General features: G+C 36.5%; 4 protein-coding genes across 4 annotated transcripts; 2 read left to right on the plus strand and 2 right to left on the minus strand.

The window, feature by feature from the left end:
• Window positions 1–251: 251 nt before the first annotated feature.
• LOC126727622 (pentatricopeptide repeat-containing protein At3g02330, mitochondrial) lies at window positions 252–3842 on the minus strand. Its single transcript, XM_050433432.1, has one exon. It carries the CDS (start codon window positions 3720–3722, stop codon window positions 1086–1088), a length of 2637 nt encoding a protein of 878 aa, XP_050289389.1. The 5' UTR covers window positions 3723–3842; the 3' UTR covers window positions 252–1085.
• Window positions 3843–5111: 1269 nt separating this feature from the next.
• Window positions 5112–5646, plus strand: LOC126727625 (PRA1 family protein F3-like). Its single transcript, XM_050433434.1, has one exon. It carries the CDS (start codon window positions 5178–5180, stop codon window positions 5619–5621), a length of 444 nt encoding a protein of 147 aa, XP_050289391.1. The 5' UTR covers window positions 5112–5177; the 3' UTR covers window positions 5622–5646.
• A 4257-nt stretch (window positions 5647–9903) lies between these two features.
• Window positions 9904–12273, minus strand: LOC126727626 (polygalacturonase QRT3-like). Its single transcript, XM_050433435.1, has 3 exons — window positions 11872–12273; window positions 11278–11514; window positions 9904–11119 (listed from the first exon to the last, which is right to left on the minus strand). The coding sequence occupies exons 1-3, from the start codon at window positions 12172–12174 to the stop codon at window positions 10118–10120; spliced, it is 1542 nt and encodes a 513-aa protein (XP_050289392.1). The 5' UTR covers window positions 12175–12273; the 3' UTR covers window positions 9904–10117.
• A 3248-nt stretch (window positions 12274–15521) lies between these two features.
• Window positions 15522–18523, plus strand: LOC126729208 (pollen receptor-like kinase 4). The gene is made up of 3 exons (XM_050434885.1): window positions 15522–16212; window positions 16737–17339; window positions 17629–18523. The coding sequence occupies exons 1-3, from the start codon at window positions 15522–15524 to the stop codon at window positions 18261–18263; spliced, it is 1929 nt and encodes a 642-aa protein (XP_050290842.1). The 3' UTR covers window positions 18264–18523.
• Window positions 18524–22969: the final 4446 nt, after the last annotated feature.

Here is a 22969-nt window from a genome sequence, read left to right on the forward strand (position 1 = left end):
AAACGAGTTTCAAAATATTTTGCTCTTCTTTTGGAATTAGATGCACATTAGGTGGGAGACAAAAAGAAAAGTATTTCCCTCTCTCTCTCTCTATCACACACACAAAATAAGAAAAGAAACGCAGAGTTCAAAATTAGAAGGCACATGAAAGCTCTTATTATTTAATAAAAGCTCTTATTCAATCTAGCACAAATCAACAAATTTTCGGAACAATATGTACTGTACAGGCATGAAGTGATCAACAGGTAAAGTATTCGAATCTCCTATATGTTGCATTCCTCAGGGAATACCAAACAATTGTACATCCTCGTCATGTCATGACAATACACGTTTTATGAGAAAATTCAAAACATGGCTTTATCACCTAGAGATTCCAGTTCTGCAAAGGAAAATTTAGATAACCAGCAAAAAGAAAAATAAAATTACACTGATGGTTATAGAATTAGTTTCTTCATCAATCGTTATGTTACTATATTGAAAATCACTATGGCAATAAATTATACATTGATGAGCTACTGGGAGCTCCTTTTCCAATATAGAGATCTCCTCTTCAATGGTATCCAAGCAAAAGGATTTAGCTTCCTCAGGTGAAGAAAAACTCTTGGTTTCACCTAGCCAATTCTGAAGCATCGAAGGGTTACTCATTTATTTTATTCTCTCTCCCCTCACCTGCAATACTAAAGACTGCCTCACCTCTTCCTTGCGAGCTCCGTTGGCAAGACCTACACCAGCAGGCCTCCCATCACTAGTGATACTTCCCATTTTACCCTTTTCCCTCACATCACCATCAGTCAACCTCAGCCTCATGTCATCCTTATAACCCCAGTTTTTACCATTTCTTCTTAAACATGGCGACAATGATCTCAAAATTCTTAAGAACTCTCAAATTATATAAGACAAATCCCAGTGCAATGTCACAAGTTGTGTGGTCTTCCCCCAAACCAATTAAATTACAGAACTCCAGGTATTGCTGAATGAGCTGCTGGACTTGTGTCCAACTCTTTTGTATCTGTTCCTGAATAATTCTGAATTTCCATCATCGCCAACTAATTGACAAAACTCATGTTTGTCCTGTGGTTGTAAAACTACATAATATACACGCAAGATCTAAGCTCTTCTTGCTCATCAAGTTCTTCAATTCCCTCATCAAGCACAAAATCAATATCTGGAACATACCCATCCCACTTCATCTCATTAATTAGCACACCAAGCTTCTCATATATATCTTTGCATCTAGGATGAGCCTTGTCACACACAAGAAAGGTGTGAACCTCATCTTTTACCTCAATCCAACTGCAACCCGGTTCCTTTTTCAACTTATTGTACTTCATTATTTTTCTCATCTCTGAAACTTCACCCCACATACCTGCATGAGCATAGATATTTGATAGAAGGATATAAGCAGAAGAGTCTTGAGGGTCTAAGTGCAGGAGAGAATTGGCTGCTTTTTCTGCCACCTCTACATTCCCATGCATCATGCAAATACTAAGAAGATTTCTCCATATAATATCATCAGCTTCAAAAGGCATCTCTTGAATAAGCTTCAAAGCCTCATTAACTTTGCCAGACCTGCCTAATATATCCACCATACATGAATAATGCTCCAAATGAGGATCTAAACCATAGTCGCTTAGCATAGAATGGAAGTATCGCAACCCCTTCTCAACATGCCCAATGTGCCCACAGGCACGGAGAACTGAAACAAAAGTGGTATGGTTTGGTTTCACATTTTCAAGCTGCATATTCTCAAAAGTTGTTAGGGCCTCTTCTCCAAGACCATAGTAAGCATAGCCACAGATCATGGCATTCCATGTCACGGGATCTCGCCTAAGTGCTTTCATAAACATTAGTTGGGAGTCTTGCATGACTCCACATTTTGAGTACATATCAACAAGAGTGCTGGTTATATACACGTCTGACTGCAATTGCAGCTTAATAGTTTGAGCATGGATTTGCTTCCCAAGTCCAATGGTAGCCAAATTAGCACAGGTATCAATAACTGTTGCATAAGTGAAGTTATCGGGGTTTACACCCCTCTCTAACATCTGAGAGAAAAATCTCTGAGCACTCTCACTTTGATATTGTAGTGAAAATCCAGAAATTATGGCATTCCATGAAACCATAGTAGGCTCTTCTGTTCTGTCATGGATCTTTTCTGCCTCTTCCATCATACCACACTTGCAGTACATATCCACAAGGGCACTTGCAACAAACACATTCAACCCCATTCCAGATTTGATAATTCTGTTATGGATCTCCATGCCACAGTTTAAAGCTTGCTGACTTGCACAAGCTTTTAAAACACTGCCATAGGTGAAATCATCAGGTTCCATTCTTGATCGAAGCATCGAAAGATATAGTGAAAGTGTTTCCTCTCTGTTTTCATTTTGCTCATGAGCTGCAATAATTGCATTCCAAGATACAGCATCTCTTCTTCCCATCTCATCAAACACAAAACAAGCTTCAAACAGAGATCCACATTTACCATACATGTCCAACATGGCATTTGCCACACAAATATTTGACCTCAAACTACTCTTGACTGCTAATCCATGTAGTTGAAGTCCCTCCAAGTGGCTTTTGATCACTGCACATGCCTTAAATGCACCAGATAGACTTATTTCATCAAAACCAAGGCCAGATTTATGTAAAAGCAGAAATAGCTCCAGAGCTCTAAAACCTTGATCACTTCGAGTATACCCAACAATAATGGCATTGTAAGATTGCAAACTACGGTTTGTCAATGAGTTAAATACCTTTTGAGCGTCAGGCATGCTGTCACATTTTGCATACATATCTAGAGTGGCAGTTCCCACAATGACATCAGATCCAAAGTTGGCCTTTAAAGCATGTCCGTGCAACTGCATGCCTAACCTAAATGCAGATAAGCCTGCACAGGACCTGAAAACACTAGCATAAATAGATTGACTAACAATTGCTCCTGCCATCTGCATCTTCTTGAACAGTTCTAAGCCCTTAATGAACTGATCATTCTGAACACAACCCGCAATAACAGCGCTCCAAGAAACCCAATTCTTTTCAGGCATTTCGTGGAAAACCCGAATAGAGTCATCTAATTTCTTACATTTAGCATACATATCAACAAGAGCACTTCCTGTTACCACATCGTTATTGAAACCTCTCTGCACTGCATTTCCATGTATCTGAATACCCAAGTCAACGTCTTCCATTAAAGAACATGCTTTTAAAACAACAGCCAACGTAGTATGATCAAACACTGTTCCCATTTTCAGCATATTAACAAAAACATCAACAGCTTCACAATAATCATCGTTCTGCAAGTACCCTGAAATCAGCGAATTCCATGACACCACATCCCTCTCAGGCATTGAGTCAAAAACTGACTGTGCAAACCCCATCTTCCCACATCCCACATACCCGAAAATCACAGTGTTCCAAGACACTATGTCTCGTTGACACATTCTATCAAACACATGGTCAGCATATTCCAAGCTACCGCATTTCACATACATCTGCATTAAACAGTTGGTAACAAAGACAGTGGGCTGAAACCCAGTTACAATCATGCGAGCATGGGCTTGTTTGCCTGGACTCAGAGCTCGTTGGTGTGAGCATTGTTGGAAAATGTGGGAAAAGGTTTTCCACCTTGTGGGTGTTGTTTGGTTTGGCACAACAGTAGTAAATGAAGAAAAAGGTACAGTTTTGTATAGAGGCGATGACAAGAAACAGAAGAGCCTCATTAACAGAAAGGGAAGAGGCTGTAACCATTCAAATGAATGATTGTTTTTTTCGGTTTGCTGAATGATTTTTTTTTGAGTAAAATGTTTTTCTTTTATTTAAATATAAGTCTTTAAGTTACAAGTTACAACACCAGCACAAGACAACACCAAAAGCTAAAGGAAGATCTTCCAACTAAACCGAGACAACAAAATGAGTTTTACTTAAAAGAGAAATAGAAATGATATGTTCACAATATTTTCACAACAAATTCTAAACGGCAGATTATTACTGGTTATTATTATTGCGGCAAAAAAGTAATCTTAGTGTTAGGTTCAAACTTGAACCAATAACAACTAACCACCATAATTTGTTGTGAAAATATTGTAAAAATATTGTAGACGTAGTTCTTCTCTGACAACTTGATAAAAAAAAAAAAAAAAGGTCTACATAACAACTTGACATTTTCCATTATGCTCTTTTTTCGTATTATAAAAGGGGTATACACAAGTAAAGTATTATGAAAAAACGAAAAAGTTACTAAATTCTTTAATAGTTTTTCAAATTTCTCATAAAATGCTTTTTAAAAATAAATGAGATAGCATACATTAACAGGACCCTTAGAGCATCCACATCCGGATTCTAAATCCCATCTTATTTTACCATCCCAAAAACCTACTTTATCAATTATACAATACCATTTTACAATACACCCAACATCCCAACTTTTATTTTCCTATTCTACTCATTAAAATAATATTTTTACATAATAAAATAATATATCCTTAAACCCAAATAAAAACAAAAACCCAATACCCAAATAACCTCTTCAACCAACTGCTGCTTCAACCCAATACCCAATACCCCAGAAACGCCAGCCACAAACGCCATCCAAACCGATCCTCAGCCCCAGAGCCACCACAACCCACCACCGACGCACTACACACCTGACACCGCCACTGCCACCACCAGACCCAACTCATAATTTACCGTCAACAACCAAAAAAAAAAAAAAAAAAAAAAAAAAACCTGGGCAGCAAACCCACCCTGCCACCCACTGACCCAAAAAAACCACAATCACCACCACCGACGCACTACACACCTGACACCGCCACCGCCACCACCACCACCAACAACAACCCATAATTTACCGTCAACACCCAAAAAAAAAAAAAAAAAAAAAACCCAGGCAGCAAGCCCACCCTGCCACCCACTGACCCAAAACCCATTCCGACGGAGCCATAGACACCCACCCCACCGTCGACCCACCAGCCACAACTACTTCCACCACCTCCACCGTCGGCCCACTAGCCATAACCACAAACCCAGTAGCTGAACCAAAAAAAAAAAAAAAAAAAAAAAACACAATCCAATGGCAACACAGCACAGCCAAATCCAAATCAAAACCAAAATCAAAAATCAAACCCATCTGTTCTCGCAAAACCCAAACCCAAACCCATCTGTTCTCACCGGCAGCGATGGCGAGAGAGAGAGGGTCGCTCGTCCACCCATTCTCCTCCTTCACGCGCCCTGACACACTCGGCGAAGCCACCGCTCGCTTCAAGCGCAACCTCGGTCACTTCCGCGTGAACTACACGTTCATCGCGCTCCTCATCCTCTTCCTCAGCCTCCTCTGGCACCCGATCTCCATGATCGTCTTCCTCGCCATCTTCGTCGCCTGGTCTTTCCTCTACTTCCTCCGCGACCGTCCACTCCTCCTCTTCCACATCACCGTCGACGACCGCATCGTCTTGGCCTTGCTCTTCATCATCATCATCATCTTCGACCCAAACGCCAAACACCACCCAAACGCCACCCAATCGCCACCCAAATTCGACCCTCACGCCGGAAACCCACGACCTCCACGCCTCCACCACAGCTTTTCTGATCAAGCCTCCACGCCGTTGCCTCCATTCCGTTGAAGAAGAGAGATCAGGAAGAAAGAGAGAGAAAAGAAACAGAAAAAATGAGAGAGGAGAGAGGAGTTTACCGGGATAAATGAGAGAGGAGAGAGAAATGAGAGTATTAAAATATTATTTTTTTTTATAACATTTAGCTACAGTACCATCTTACATTTGAGATGGTACTGTAGCTAAATCCCAAATTTGGAATTGGCATTTAGCATATGGCCTTCCCATTGTTGAGTAGTTTTGGGGCTTAAATGCCAAATGTTCCTAACATTTGGCATATAGAAGCCCCAATGTTGATGCTCTTAGAGTATCTGTAGTTGGAGGGCCAAATGCCAAATGTAAGGTACATTTGGCATTTAGGCCCAAAATATGCTCAGCAGCTGGAAGGCTAAAAGTGGGAAAGTGTAAAATTTTGTAGCATAGTGCTACAGTGCCATCTTACATGTAAGATGGCACTGTAGCACTATGCCAAAAAAATATTAATATTTTATTTCAAATTTTTTCTCTCTCATCTCTCATCTCTCTCTTTGTCTCTCACACTTTCCTCTCTTTCTCCCTCTTCTCTATCACACTTTCGGTCCGTCTCCGATGCAAGGTCCAAAAACCAGACATTGTGGATTTTGGTCCGTCGTCGTCGTTGAGTCCGTGCAGATTGCTGATGCTTGGAGTGACACAAGTTGATCTCTCCATGACACGAGTCGATCTCTCTGTGATGACGCTGTTGGATAGTGTGACGATGAACAACGCGGTGAATAGGAGGAAAGCGATGAACGCGAGTTTGCAGGCGTTGAAGTGAAGAGTCTGGTGTCAAAAAGTGCCGCTGAAGTGGGTTGCGATCTGGGTTGTGTGTGTGTGTGCGCAAGTGTTTTTTTTTTTTTGGTTGTTGTTGTTGTGATTGATGGCTAAAGGAAGAGGTGGGTATGGCTGAATTGGGTATGGGTTTGATATGGATGGTGGCTGAATTTTATCTCTGCACTTTCTTTTTTTGTGAGTATGGCTGAATTGGCAGTGAAGAGAAAAAAAAAATCAAGACTTTTTTCAAGTTGTAGGCGTGTATTGGTGGGTGGTTGTTTTGGGTTTGGGTTGGTGGTGGGTGGATGAGAGGTGGAAAAACAGAGAGACGAAGAACAGAGATGAAGAGAGAAGAGAGAGAGATTTTTCATATTATTTTTATTGTGTAATTTATATTATTTTAATATGTAGGATGAAAAAATAAAATATGGGATGTTGGGTGTATTGTAAAATGGTATGGTATAATTGATAAAGTAACTTTTTGGGATGGTAAAATAGGATGAGATGACAAAATTGGTTGGAGATGCTCTTATAAAAAATAAAGTTTATATAGTATCAATCAAGTAGACATTGAGTCTAGTGCTTCAATGCACTTAATTTGTTAAAATGATGACATGGGTCCATTTTGAGTCACATGTTGCCATTTTTGGTCATAGTGCATTGAATTGAAGTTAAGTCCAAAATCAATCAATCAAAGAGAATTAGAGCATACTCTCTCACTGTTCTTGCTGCCTATTTGATACTTTAGTTGAATGATGAAGGTGCATCAATATGCACTGTTTTTCTTATTTTCTTTATTTAAATACATTATTGCGATGGTATTAAATTATATATATATAAATAAATTGAAACATCGCTAATTTTTAAGATTAATATATATTTTCCTAATAAAAAAAAAAAAGAGATTTCAGATTTGAGAATCCAAATACTTGATTTGAAGAGAGAGAGAAAGAGAAGACCGGCAAACTGACTTGATTTCTAAGAAAGGGCCCAAAATGGGTAGCCACGCCGGTTTGTTGGTGAATTGACCACCGGCCATCGTGCGTGGCCACCTTTTTTATTTATTTTTATTTTTTATTGGGAATATTACTGCATAACATTGATAAAACTTAAGTGCTGCAAGCAGCTACATCAAAGGCCAAAGCAGCTTCTAAATTGGGTTGGCCACCTACTTGAACCCTTTCTTTAAAATTGGGTTGGCCTATTGGTATTCTCCTTTTATCTCTCACTTTCTCCAATATGCTTTTTTTTCTCTATAAATTGGTTCTTGGGTTTTCAAATCTCTTTTGTTTTGTATTTAAGTAAATACAAATTTTAAGAGGGATTTCTGTATGTGGTGATAGCATTTTTACGTGTGAAAGATAATGATGTTGCTAGATAGTGAAAAAAGAGGTTTTTACACCATCTCCTTATTAAATTTTTTATATTGTCAAAAATAATAAAATTTTGTTTCTCATATAATAGGAGCATGAGTATAATAGTAATTCACATCAAATTATCACTTCAAAGAAAATGTATATTTATTATCTATTTTTTTACTTTTTCATCCCTTTAACTAAAAGCATATTGAGGAAAACACTAATAATTTCTTTCCTTTTACTTTTATATCCTCTCACTTTCCATCATCTCTACCAAACAACCCTCAAAGATACAAATAGCCCAAATTTGAGATACCAAAATTGCATTTTAATCCTCAAATTTTTTCCCATGGAAGTCTAAAATTATATAAAACTTACTTAAATTAAGATCTACTTTGTTGTATGTATTATGGAATTAAATTAATTTATGGTTTGGTTGGATGAAGGGAGAGGGAGACTAGAAGAGGGGTTTAGAGTGGTTTGATTCTTTTTTTTTTTTTTTGCTGAACAACTCTCCAAACCCCTCATGTTTAATCCCCAATATTAGGGCAATTTGAAAAGGATGGATTCTCTTATATATTAAAAAAAAAAAAATTGTCAAATTATCCCTCTTTTCTCCTCTCCTTCTCCCCTTCTATTTCTACTCTCCTCTCCCCCTAAAACTTCCAAATCCAATGGTTTCAGACTGTTGTGAAAAATAAATATGATTTCAACATTACACATTCCCTTCTAGCCACCCATGTTAACATGGCTAGCTATACCTCCTTTCCTTCTCCCCTTCTATCCCTACTCTCCTCTCCCCCTAAACTTCCAAGTTCCAAGCCCAATGGTTACAGACTGTTGTGGAAAATAAATATGATTTCAATATTACACATTCCCTTCTAGCCATCAAGTTAACATGGCTAGCTATACTTATGGTTTTAAGTAAAATTTATCCCATCTGGTTGATGATTGTAGGCACCTTCTCAGCAGGATTCCCCATCACAAGATTCAACACTGCTTTAGGGAGGCTAATTGTTGTGTGGGCGCTTTGGCAAGAATGGGTGCTGGGATGCTCTCTAATTTTGTTTCTTTTGATTTGCTCCCTGTTTGTATTTTGGAACAAATCAGGCTTGATGCCTTAGGAACTCTGTATTCTAGGTGCTGTAATAGCAGCGTTGTTGTTTTCTAGCTTTGTGTTTAATACATCCAGTTTACCCAAAAAAAAAAAAAGTACAATTTTATTTTTAAAACATTAATTCTAAAGTTACGTAGAGACCATAATATAAAATAAAAAAAGAAGAAGAAGAAGAGAGAAATAGAAACTATAGACTTTTTCATTATTGTCATAAGTCATAACCAAAGAAACTAGAGAGAGTTAAAAGGGAAAAAAAATTACATTTTCTTCCGCACACCTAATTTTTTCTCTAAACATCTCTTATTCTAGTCAAAAAATTTCTTGAGTTAAAAAAGACATTGATATATGATATATCTCAATAATTCTTGAGTCACAAAAAATTTCACAATTATTAAGACGACTAGTCATTAGTTGTAAATAAAGAAAAATGGTTACAATGACGAGCTTAAATAAAAACCAATAATAATTTATCAACTCAATTATTGTGAAAATTGTTGTGTTTGGTAATTCAATAATAATGAATGGTTCTAGATTTTTCTTTCAATTAATTAGCTAAAATTGGAGTTCAAAATGGGCCGTTAACTTTCAATTCATGACCAAAAACTTATTCAGATATGATATCTTAGATTTTTTTTTTTGGAGAAACGATATCTTAGGGCTTGTTTGGATTTTTTTTTTTAATCATTCATCACTCTAAACACCCCCTTTGAGTTTCTAATTTCTGTTTTTTGTTTTAACTTTTTCCCTAACGTTAATTGTTGAAGAGCGCGTAGTTTAATTCAACAAATCTGACCAAATTAATCTTCAAGACGCTCTAATTTTTGAAAAGGAAAATTTTCTATCATTATTATGTAGAGGTCAGGCAATTCTCGTCATAGTCAAGCAAATAATCAACCCTCGTCCTAGAAAGGCAGCTGGATTTCTTTCTAGTGGGGTTAAAGTTTGATAGCAGATTGACAACTTGAGTCTTGAGATTGAAAACCCAAGAAAGATGGAGCCCCAAAAGCAAAATGGTCAAATCTTGAAATTTCCAAGTCATAATTTGAGTATTTGACTCTCACAATTAAACAACAGTGTTTAACCCGCCAATTTAGGCAGACATAGAGAAATTTACACATAATATTATTGTTGTATATGCTTTAATGTCCATCATATACATACATTTGTGTCAACTATCAAGAAAAAAACAAGAATAAATTAAAAAAAAAAAAAAACATGATCAATTAGATCCATGTCGCATATCATATGTACCCAACCATGCTTTGATCCACTGATACATGCAATGTTGCCGATACAGGCACGTTCGACTCGACCGTGACACAATTCTTCGATATATTCCGTAACACATGATTAGGAAATGTAGCACCTGCATGCAATGTGTATTGCACATTTTTTATTAGGTTAGGGAACAATAGGACCCTTGAAAAATCGACGGTCCATGTCGTCCCATTACTCGATACTGAACCTCTTGCTACCGTTGATTTGAGTACCATGCCCCGGACATTGTTTCGATCAACAATTACTTGATCAATATTTGTGAATGGCACATTTGATTGCTCTAATTGAACAATTTCAACCCCTGTATAATCACCAGAGAACATGTTATCAACAATGTTCACACCACACACAACTCCTGCTAAGGACTTGATCAAAACAAAGGCATTCCCAAGGAAGAATGACCCGGTTATGTGGAGCTGGACCGGATCCTCAGCCACAATACCAGTGAAATCAAAGTAACAATTCATAATTCGGGTTTGGGTCAAACCGGGTGCCTTAACATAAATGCCAGTCCCACCTAATGCAGTGGCCTTGTTATAACAATGTACCCCAGTGAGCACATTGGCCTGCCCTGATACCATAACTCCTATTGATGCTGAGAAAATGACCACATCTGTGACCGCATTGTCATTGCCCATGATGTTAATTCCGATGCCGGAAAAGTCCTTCTCACGGTGGTCACCACCGATGTTAATGTGTTGACCAATGAAAGAATTTCTAATGTAGGTCTCATGCCCATCTTGGATTAGTATACCATTTGTGGTGAAATGTGAAATGTAACAATTGTCTATGATGGTTCTTAGTGAATTAATTATGGAAATACCACCCCCTCTAAAATTGGAGTTTATCATAAGGTCCTTGAGTGTAATATATTCATACGATAAAGAAGCCGAGGATGGCCACAACTCGATCAGATGGCGATCCGTCGGGAAATTGTCGGATGCGTGAAGTGATCCTCCATGAATCTGTCATACCATAACATATCCCAAGTGAAACATAATTAGAAAATTACATGAACAAAATACAATTGATTTATTAAAAAAAAATATGTGTACTGTAATATGAACCTTAATTTAGATAACCAAAGTTAGAAAAATAAAATTAAGTGTTATAGATTGTGTACCATGAAGTTACCGCCACTTGTTTTTGGTAATCGTAATGGACGGCTGATCTTGTATGTCCCTCCATCAAGATGAATCTCAGTGCCTCCAAGATCAGCAATACCCTCCATCAAGTGGGCATCAACTGGAGATCCAAAGGCATCAGAAATAGCTTGCTCAAGTGCCTCAGTGCTATCCAATCTTCCTGTAGGATCAGCACCATAATCGGTCACGTGAAGAACACGTGATCTTGATACTACCTACATCACAATAAGTTCACAAATCACAACCATCATATTAGTACCATATCAATGTTTTGCCAAAATTCACAAGCAAATTAAGAGAAAGTAGTGTTATATTCACAACTTTAATTGGAATGCTACTTGAAATCGTGGTCCTAATATACATCGACAATATTCATAAGTTAAAAAAGAAAAAAAAAATCATGGTTGGGTTCTAATTAATTCAACTGATAAAATTTCTTAACATCGAATATAATAAATATGAACAACTTGTAATAAAATCTTACTTATACCAAATAAATATATCGGTGTCTTAATCTAATCCTATGATACCAATCTAAAAAAGAAAAGAAGAAAATCTTGGGAATTAATTACCAGTGGTGATGAGTAGCTCTGAGGTTGAGGGGCTCCATTGCGGATGATATGTGCAGCCTTAAACAAAGCCATACGGCGTATTGCAACGTGATAGCCGGTCACACCAGAGTAAGAGCTCTCAACGTAGCCAAGAATTACATTTACATACACAAACCCCATGAATAGCTTAACCAACATATCTATCCTAGCCATTTTAACACTTTTCTTGCTATATTTTGTGTGTGCCACTAAATATGAGAGAAAGAGAGAGAGATATAGAGAGGAGAGATGTGTGGGGAGATATAGATATTTTCCTAGATACATGTGTTATGCTACTTTTCAATTTCTTGCTGAGATATTCACTTAAGGTCCAAGGGGGAGCCATGGAAAAGCATGTCTGCACGTAATTTCTTCTATTTGGTTTGAAATTTGAAACCCGGAAAGAAAAAAAAGGGAAAGTTGGAAATTTATATATAGTACAACTCATTTTCACATTGAATACTTCGTGTCACACATAAATTATTCATGACTAGACATGGAACTTGGAAGTGGAACCTTAGGTCGACGTACGACCATGGAACACATTTTTATAATTTTTATTTTCTTTTAATTGCATTAGTAATATTTTCTTCAGTCCTGAAACAGGAACAAGGTCTGGACTTTATGGGATGTTCTAATTTTGTGTCATATCGGCAGTATGGGGGTGGAGGCTGTCTACGGGATATCCCGGTGCTGGACTCATTAGTTTAAGAAACTGTGACGTGACATAAATTTAAAAGTTTCATGTTTAATTCACCAAACTATCTGTTTATTAGGAGGCTTACAGCGTATGTAGAATAATCTGGCTAATAAGTTGGAATATCAATACTCTCTACTAAAAAAAAAAAAAAAAAAAACATGGCTGCGCCCCAGCATCATTGGACTAAAAGTACAGCTGTTAGCCTAATTGAAAGCATGTTTGAACAATCTGACTACCTATATGACTTTGTTAGTTTGTACAGCACATCTCTCATAGTTTGTTATATTTTGGTGTGCCATGAGAAGGACACGTGAGAGTTTTAATATTTTCAAAATTCTTACTGCTTGCGTACTTAATTGACATTTTGTATTTTTTGTGGACTTGCTGCTACTGTTACTACATATGTAACGTGTTTTGATTTTTTTTTCATGTTCGATCTATAGCTGTTGTTGATACTTGCATTTGGTAGTAGTCAATAAACTTTTCAACTCCAAACACAATTTGCTTTGACCGACCTTGTTTCAACCCTTCCTTTCCTAACTACTTCTAACGGGCTTAATTAGTGATCATAGTCATTACCACCTAACAAGTAATTAATTAAGTTTTTGACTTTTTTATTTTTATTTTTTTATATACATATTTGAGGTGATAATCCCAGCAATTTGTTCAGATTTTCTATAATCTTATTCTAAAACAATTTGTAGACAGTTCTTCATGCGGCTTTTGTGTGGTGCATATTCTGTATGGTATATAATGTCATTAATTTTTGGAGATTTAATCAGTTTTAATAATATAATATGTAATAGTGTTAGGGTCATATTTTTCATTAGTTGGCACATTCTTTGACAAAATGTACTTTACCTTGAATTTGGGTAGTTTTACTTTTAAGTGGATTATATAATATCATGAAGTTTGTTTTACAAACAAGAAAAATGGTATTATTGAAGACATGAAAACTGCACAAAGAAACAAATGTAAAAAACTGAAAATAGTGAACCTCGACACAAGCTTGATAAAAGCTTCTATCGATATTTAATGAACCTCGATACAAGCTCGACACTACTTGATCTAGAAATTCTAGATTTGTTTTTCGGCCATGATGACTTAGACTTCTAGAGTTTTGTTTATTGAACTTCTAGATGAGATAAAAAGATTATTTTATAACTGTCATCATAGACAGAGACTCATATAGAGAATCTATACACTTATTGTGAAACTACTTCGTTTTTATGCGCCTTAGGGTTTTATGAACAAGTACTTCCTTCTCTTCAAGTGTATTGAAGAACTTAATTTGCATCCAACAACAAGCTTCCAGGTGCTGGGAGTTAGTACGTATTGAGATCCATGCAAAGAAGAAGTCTCTACAAAATCAATTGGGGATTGGCATAATTAAGGATTCTATTGTAGGTAGGTACTTTGTGACAAGTCAGGGTTGGGGTAAAATTCCTTGTACTTGTAAACTCTTGATTTTGATTAGTAATTCATAGGAGCGATGACTTGAAAATCACCCGGTATGATTTTTGTTTTGTGATTTTGATTAGTCAACAAATCATTGTGTCAAATTTACTTTTTGTTGCACTCTAAATTATTTGGTGATTTGTTTGTGTTTCCATGATATTGCATATAATTTGACTTAATTAATCTATCAAAAAGTAAAAAGGAAAAAAAAAAATCATGATTTGTAAAGTTGTTGAATTGTCCATTCCACTAGATATTCATTTATAATAATGTCTTTGTATTCGACCAGTATCTGCTTAATAAAATTAACGTCCTTAAAATAAAAAATAAAAAAATTAATTCGATAAATGAGAATATTCTACTAGTACTCAAAATAAATGAGAATATTCTACTAGTATTTTTTTTTTTTTTTTTTTTGAGAAGCTATTAGTATTGAATTACAATACTTTTGGCATCATCCAATCAATTCTTTAGGATAAAATTGGTAAAACAACGTTAGTCTAAACGCACGCATAGTATAAATGGCGTAAATGTTAAAGTATAAGTAAAAGAATCATATAAGCCTATCTCTAAAAGAGTTGTAACTTTTTTTTTGAGAAGAAAAAAGAGGTGTAACTTTTGTGGAGTTATACTAGGTGTAATTTAAACTATATATATATACACACACACACATTGTGATCAATGCTGAAATTTCTAATTTTGGATTTCTGTTAGCTCACTAGAAAAGCATTTGAGACTTAAATCCAGTGTAAACAAAAAACCAATTGATATTTTAGCCTGGCGATAAGAGCTAGCAATCATCATTACATGGACACTATAAGTTTAAATTTTGATCATATTTATCAAAACAAAAAACCTATTTCTACATAGTTAATTAGATTCAAAGGTATGTGAGTGATCATTTGGGACTCAAATCCCACATATACAAAAAAACCAATTGATATTTTAACTTGATGACAAGAGCTAGCAATCATTATTACTTGAACACCATAAGTTTTAATTCTATCGTATTTATTATGTAAAGAAAACCTATTTTTACATAGTTACCTATTATTAGAGAAATTAAAAAAAATGGAAAAAAGGAGAAAAATATTCGAACATTTTTGTAACGATATCAAAATTCAAAGGCCTTCCTTAGATCTCTCCCAGCCCCAATCACAACCTCTTAACACAAAATTAACATCCCAAGGCTGTCAAGCAAAATTAACCAAAAACCTTGCCAAAATTTCACCTACCTTTAGTTTATTATCCTAAGCCGTTCATTTTCCTTAGCACCATTTGTTGTTTTTGGAATTTCACACCTACCACAAGTAAGAAAGAAACAGTAGGAAATAAATAAATAATTAAAACAAAAACCAAAAAAATAAACAAAAAACAAAAAAAACAAGAAACAAGAAACAGGGAAAGAAAAAGAGGGTCTCATGCAATCAAAAACCCGCCTTCAATTCATTAGCACCATCTTCAGGCTACAACCATGTTGATGGGTGCGCGCTTGGCTAGGCTTATGCGCGCACCGACAAGATCAACATTCTTGTTCTTCATCTTTATTGTCATGCAATCTTGCATGGTAATGACATCCTTTGGGGTATCAGACAAGGAGATCCTTTTAACGTTCAAGGAGTCGTTAGCAAATACAAAAGCTATCAACAATTGGGATCCTAATGTAAACCCTTGTAATGAGAATAGAGGAAACTGGATTGGTATTAAATGTCACAAGGGACATGTTCGGGGTTTGCAGCTTGAAAACATGGGACTAATGGGTAACATAGATATTGATGCACTTGTTTCTTCGCAATATTTGAGGACGTTAAGCTTCATGAACAACACCTTTGCTGGTTCAATGCCTAGTTTCAACAAACTTACTGCATTAAGATCGGTGTACTTATCGTTTAATCATTTCAATGGAGAGATTCCGGATGATGCCTTTGTCGGTATGAAATCTTTGAAGAAAGTTTTATTGGCGAATAATGAGTTTACGGGTAAAATTCCTTCATCCCTTGCTGCCTTGCCTAAAATTTTGGTGTTGTCACTTGATGGAAACAAATTTGAAGGCCAAATACCTGATTTTCTACAGAAGAGTTTGAGGAAGTTTAATGTGTCTAACAATAATTTGGAAGGCCAAATTCCTGCCAGCTTAAGCAATATGGATCCCAATTCTTTTTCAGGTAATTTATATTTTAGAGTTATATACATTAACTTTTATTTATTTATTTATTTTTTTGGGTGCTAATGTGGGTGTTTAGGACTCTTAAGAGGATATAAGTGGTCCTTGGTATGTGTAGTTCTCCCATCTCATATATACCAAATAACTACATGAAGAATTTCCTCTGGGATCTCATGCGTTACACAAGATCTAAAACCACTAAATTGTCCCCTTGGGGTTCATTAACTTTAATTTCATGTTGGTTAATTTTCCATTTGGAATCAATTCATTACCATAATAGATGACTTATTGCCTATGGTTGTAATGCCCTCCAAGCATGTAGATAAGTAAATGCACACCAATAGGTGATTACCATTGTGGAGTGTGAGCCTTAAAAGCACCTATCAAAGAATGTCCATGCATGTTATACTTGTTTATATGTGAAACATAACCTTTATTTATTTTTGTTTGGAATAATTTACTCTAATTTTTCTTAGCAACATTATGGAATCTGATTCATTTTTTTTTTTGTTGAGAAAAATGCAGGCAATGCTAACCTATGTGGATCACCTCTAGAATCATGCAAGAAAGGCGGGAAGAAGTTGTCAGTTTTTAAAATCACTGCTATTGTGGTAATGGTAGTTCTTGTAGCAGCAGTCATTATTGCAGTTTTCTTCATATTCTACTTTAAAAAGAAATCGAAACCATTAGAACGAACCTCAACCTTGCACGACAAAAACTGGTTTGATATTTCCTATTCAGAAGGACCAGAACCAGTGGAACCTACAGTACCAGTGAACACTGGACAACATAAGGTGAAGTCTGAACATGGGAAGTTGACATTTGTTAGGGATGACAGAGAGAAGTTTGATTTGGAAGACCTGCTTAGAGCTTCAGCAGAGATTTTAGGGAGTGCAACATTTGGGTCTTCATATAAGGCTATGATAATGAATGATCAAGTCGTGGTTGTAAAGAGGTACAAGCATATGAACATTGTGGGAAGAGAAGAGTTTGATGAGCATATGACAAGGCTGGGAAGTTTGAGTCATCCCAACTTGCTGCCTCTTGTGGCCTATTATTATAGGAAAGAAGAGAAGCTGTTGATTTCTGACTTTGTTGTGAATGGTAGCTTAGCTAGTGTCCTTCATGGTAGGTTTCTTCTCTTATCAAAATCGAATTACTCAATTGTGATTATTTGGCAGTCACTTTTTTTTGTAATACTAAATTACTTATTACAAATTTTTTTCTTTTCTGAAATCAAATCTCTCCATGCTTTACATGATGTTTATTACTACAATTTTTATTACATAAACCTTATAAACTAATATATCAAGTTTTAAACAGGAAACTATAAGGTAATTTATAATTTTTTTTTTTTGTTGTTGTTGTTGTTGTTGTTGATGTGACATCAATTACATGGATTCTTTTGTTTGTTTAGGCAATCATTATGAAGACAAACCAGCACTTGATTGGCCAACCCGTTTGAGAATAATCAAAGGTGTAGCTCGGGGATTGGCTTACCTCTATGATGTCATCCCTAGCCTAATTATACCCCATGGACACCTAAAATCTTCAAATGTGCTTCTAGATGAGTCCATGGATGCCATACTAGCTGATTATGCTCTATCCCCAGTTATCAGCCTTGACCTTGTTCAACAGATCATGATGGCTTACAAGTCACCCGAGTTTGCACAACATGGCCGCATAACAAAGAAGACTGACATATGGAGTTTAGGAATATTAATATTGGAGATTTTAACAGGCAAGTTCCCAGAGAACTATCTCACACATGTTCATGATAGAAATGCGGATTTAGCGAGTTGGGTTAACACAATGATTAAGGAAAAGCTGGTGAGTGATGTGTTTGATTTAGAAATGGGGGGAGCAAAGAACAGCAAAAGTGAAATTTTAAAGCTTTTGAAGATTGGATTGAGTTGTTGTGAGGAGGATGTGGAGAGAAGGTTAGATATTAATGAGGTTGTTCGAATGATTGAAGAGTTAAAAGAGGGAGATGGTGATAGTGAATATATATCAAGTGTTACCAATGATGGGGATAATTTTAGAGGTATGTAAAACACAAATGAAAACGTACAAATATATTGCAGGGATCGGATCATATATTTTTGGCTTCCCAATGTTGAAGAACAGGAGATGGACCCACAATGAAATATCAACTTATTTTTTTGTTTGCCTTTTTATTTTTTATTTTGGACAAGAAGTTGGTTTTCAATGTGTAGGAATTGGAGCATGACTTCTGTTTCTTTGTGTAAAGAGTGGCCCTTTTTTTAGAACTAGTTAGGATTACACACAATATGTCTGTCTCTCTCTCTCTATCTCTCCTTCCCTTACCTTAGGTTAGATATGTTATGTCCATGTACTAATTATTCTACATTAGAAATGAATTCATTTTATGCTTCAAATTAAATATTATATATAAATATGAAAGAGTATCCTATATAATGTTACATCTAGGAAAAAAATAGTAAAATTTTAACCGTAAAATGAAATCTATGGAAATGGAAATGATGTTGTTTTGTATTGCACCACGCTATATCCATTTTAGCGCAATTGGGAAAGCTATTGCAACTCAAAGCTAGCAAACTGCACAATCACATGTTGTAACACCTCAAATTGTATTCACTTCAAGCCCATGAATTGATTTTAGCTATCACGATGGTCTTAGGCCGATTTATAGAAACCTTCCAACTTCCAAGATCCTCCACATACATGTACAAAAATGTCAATATCTGTTTTCTTTTAGCAGAAAATTATATCGAGTACATAGAGATTATTTGTCAAATAAAACCATAAGCAGTTTGTCAAAAATTGTTTTCTTAGATGTATCTTTAATCTGTTTTTATATATTTAAAGTTAAAGTGTAGTATTTATTATTATTACTAGTATCTAATACTTACTTACACACGAGAATGGTAAATTGTAATGGTGCTATTAATGTTAGAGCAACCGCTGATCTTGCAAAATCATGCATAATACAAAAAGTGCATCATTTTGCACATTTTACTCAAAAAAATGCCCACATCAGTCAGTGTAAAAGTGTGCAAATATGCACCACTATTGCAGTAACCGTGCATATATGTATGGTTACTGTGTCTCTTCTATTTATTATTTTAGTATTTATTTCTCTCTCCTCTCTGTACCTCTGACTCTCATCTCATCTCAACTCTCTCTTTCTCATTTCATCACAGCTCTCTCTTTCTCTCATCTTAACTATTGAGTCTTCGTTGATCCAAGGCCTTGGCTCTTTCAGCCTTTCCAATCTCTCATCCTCTCCTATCGTTGATTCGATGAGTCTTCATTGATCCAAGGCCTTGACTCTCTCAGCCTCTCTGATCATTGGATTGTTGATCCAAGGCCTTGACTCAGTAATCTGAAGCTCCAAGAAAGTGATACTGGTTCCGGATCTGGCGAGTTCTAGCTAGAGCTCCATTACCTTCTTGCCATTTGGATCTATGGCTTTTGGGTTTTGATCGAATCTATGGCTTTTAGGTTTTGATCCATTTGTTATTCTTTGTTTGTGTTGGGGACATATTTTTATGTAATTGACATATCCTTTGACAAAACGTACTTTACTTGTATTTGGGTAAATCTAAGTAGGTTCAAGATGATGATTACAAGTGGTTAAATTGAAGACATGAAGACTACTCAAGAACTGTTCAAGAAAAGTGTAATTTGTAGGTCTCGATACCTGCTCGATAGAAGCTCGATCTGTCGAGATTCATTAAAGCTCGACAGATGCCTCGATTGATCGAGCTTATGGGTTTTCAGATTATAGCCAGCAATGTTTTTATTCTAAAAGGCTATTTTTTTATGGGTTTGTATAATCCTTATTGGACTAGGAAAACCCAAAGTTTGTGTAAACCTATTTGGAATAAGAGAGCCCATTAAGCTCCTATTTAAAGGAGGTGGGAAAAAGAAAAACCTAACCCTAGAGAGCTTCATAAGGTTTTCTTTTTGAAACCCAAAACCTTATTCTACAGAAGAAAGAGTTCTTGCTGCGTTTCTTGTACGCCTTTGAGTTCTGTAACCAAGCAAAGTCTCTTGCACAAATATTGAAGATCTTATTAGTGTTTCTATGTGAAGCTGCTGCAAATCAACTACAACAATCAAAGGGTTGCTGTGGAATTAGTCACGTACTGGGATTCGTGCAAAGGAGTAAGTCGCGTACTGGGATCCGCGCATCAAATTGGTTAGTCACGTACTTGGGAGTCATGCATCAGAAAGGGGAACTGTCACTACAGAACAAGTTCAATTGGGTATTGGGGTAAGGGTTCAACTGTAGGTTGGTAAGGTACTTGGATTTCTTTACTTGTAATCGCTTGTTGTGATAATAGTGGAGTTTCGAGAGTAGTAACCTGAAAATCACCTGGTGGGGTTTTTGCCGTTAGGTTTTCCCCATTCGTAAACAAATCACCGTGTTATTTATTTTCCGCTGCATTATTAGTTTATTGATGATTTATTTGTGCTACAACGCGTTTGTATGATAAATTGAGTAATTAATAATTTGGCTAATTAATTAATTAATTTCTATTACAAGGGGTCATTCAGTTTGTGGCCTATCAAGTGGTATAAGAGCGGACACACTTTGATTAGGGTTTAATCTTTGTTGTGTTGATCCATTGACCCCTATTTGTCATGGATAGAGGACAATCATTAATCATACTCCTTTATTTGATGGCACTAACTATGCATACTGGAAAGTACGCATGAGAGCTTTCTTGTAGTTTTTAAATGAGAAAGTGTGGCAAGCTATGGAGATAGGCTGGACTAAGCCTACAAAAGCGCCAGCCAACTGGGATGTTGCTAAGATTAAGGCGGCAAACTTCAACAGCAGAGCTTTAAATGCATTGGTCAGTGCTGTCACCAATGAGGAGTTCAAGAAGATATCCTCCACTGAAATTGTCAAGGAGGCTTGGACCATTCTCTAGACAACCTATGAGGGTACTAAGGTTGTCAAGGACTCAAAGTTTCAAAGGCTCACTACAAGCTTTGAAGAGATAAAGATGGAGGAGGATGAGTCTTTCGATGAGTTTTATGCCAAGCTAAAGGACATAGTGAACTCAGCCTTCAATCTTGGGGAAACCATTCCTGAACCCAAGATTGTGAGGAAAGTGCTCAGATCTCTGTCCGAGAGATTTCATGCCAAGATTATGGCAATAGAGGAATCAAAGGATATTGACAAGATTCCTCTGATTGAGCTAGTTGAAAACTTGCAGACCTACGAGTTAGGGTTGACAAGAATAGGCAAGTCGGGTAAAAGCAAGAGTATGGCACTGAAGGCCGAGAGCAGTGAAACAGATGAATCTTCTGATGATGAAGATTCTAAGATGAAGTCCTACATCACCAGGCAGTTCAAGAAGTTTATGAAGAACGCCAATGGAAAGGGCTTCGACAAGGACCGCAGGCAATCCAGTTCTTCTCAGTTTAAAGGTCAAGACAAAGGGAAGAAGGATACTAAAGAAGGTGGTCAGTACACTGTTCCCCCAGGACCTAAGTGCTTTGGGCGTCAAGGTTTCGGTAACATGAAGCATGAGTGTCCTACATACCTCAAGAGTATTAGGAAGAGCAAGGCACTTACTGTTACCTTGAGTGACACTGAGCCTGAGGATGATTTCGACGATGAGGATGACAGAATCTTAAATGCCTTCACAGCCACGGTCAATCCTACTGATGGGATTGTTGAAGATGTGGTTGAAGAAGAGGAACTGGTGGAATCTAAGCTTGAGAAGATGGATGATCAAGATGACATCCATACAGCCTATGAGAAGCTGTATAAGCTTTCTGAGAAGCATGAGAAATTATATAGGCTAACCACCAAGAAGCTCAGTGATGTGGAACTTGACCGTGAGGAGCTTTCCACAAAGTTTGATGAGGCCAATCAAACTATTGGAGCACTGAGATTTGAGAACAATTTCTTGGCTGAGAAGACCAAGAAGCTTGAAGCGGAACTGTTTCAAGTCAAAGCTCAATTGGAGAGGACTTCAAGCGCAAAGCTGGATGAGATGCTGAGCATTCAGAAATCTGCTTCAGATCGAACAGGTTTAGGGTATGGACTTTTTTCTTCTAATACTGCTTCTTCTAGTACTGCTGTTTTTGTTCCTCCTGCTAATAATGTTAAAACTAAGAACAATGAGATTAAAACTGAATTAGCTAGTGAGAACTTAGATAAGGGTAAATCTATCTTAGGAGCACCCTCTAAGCTTGAGAAGAAAGATGTTAAAAATCCTAGGGCTAAGAAGGCTAACTCTTAAAAGCCTAAACAAAAAAAGCAGCATCTTTGTCATCATTGTGGAGCTGCCGATCATACTCGGCCAAATTGCTACAAGTGGCTTGTCTCTCAACAGAGCAATGACATGATAGCATCTGGGAACCAGAATCAGCTTCAATCCTCTCTCGCTCCTCTTAGTGATCTTCTCAAAGCCCTCATGTTCCTTTCGAACTTGAACGGTTTTAATTCTTCCCCTTCACCGCTGGTTCAAGGGTTTACTAGACAGAAAGGTTCTTCCAAGGTGTGGAAGGAAAATGGCTCCAAGTAATTCTGTCACTTTTCTCTCTCTCTTCTTGTTTTTGTGTGTGCATTATTTATGTGTTTTGCTTTCATGTTTTGAGTCAATCTAGTTTTTATACTTTGTTTGTTTATCATGTTTTTGTTTGGTTATTTTTTAGTTTTTGCGTTGTTTTGTTTTTCTTTATAAAAAAAAAAAAAAGAAAAATTAGAAAAAAAAATACAAAAACGGTGTGTGTTTTGTGTACTTTAGTAT

This window comes from Quercus robur, chromosome 5 (assembly GCF_932294415.1).
Source record: "Quercus robur chromosome 5, dhQueRobu3.1, whole genome shotgun sequence".
Taxonomy (NCBI): domain Eukaryota; kingdom Viridiplantae; phylum Streptophyta; class Magnoliopsida; order Fagales; family Fagaceae; genus Quercus; species Quercus robur.

Excerpts from the sequence above, each read along its gene's own strand:
- LOC126727622 (XM_050433432.1), bottom strand. The coding sequence starts at position 3,722 with ATGAGGCTCTTCTGTTTCTTGTCATCGCCTCTATACAAAACTGTACCT.
- LOC126727625 (XM_050433434.1), top strand. The coding sequence starts at position 5,178 with ATGGCGAGAGAGAGAGGGTCGCTCGTCCACCCATTCTCCTCCTTCACG.
- LOC126727626 (XM_050433435.1), bottom strand. The coding sequence starts at position 12,174 with ATGTATCTAGGAAAATATCTATATCTCCCCACACATCTCTCCTCTCTA. Across the intron at positions 11,515-11,871 it reads AGAGCTACTCATCACCACTG|GTAGTATCAAGATCACGTGT; the intron begins GTAATTAATTCC and ends ATTGTGATGTAG. Across the intron at positions 11,120-11,277 it reads CAAGTGGCGGTAACTTCATG|ATTCATGGAGGATCACTTCA; the intron begins GTACACAATCTA and ends ATGGTATGACAG.
- LOC126729208 (XM_050434885.1), top strand. The coding sequence starts at position 15,522 with ATGTTGATGGGTGCGCGCTTGGCTAGGCTTATGCGCGCACCGACAAGA. Across the intron at positions 16,213-16,736 it reads GGATCCCAATTCTTTTTCAG|GCAATGCTAACCTATGTGGA; the intron begins GTAATTTATATT and ends AGAAAAATGCAG. Across the intron at positions 17,340-17,628 it reads CTTAGCTAGTGTCCTTCATG|GCAATCATTATGAAGACAAA; the intron begins GTAGGTTTCTTC and ends TTGTTTGTTTAG.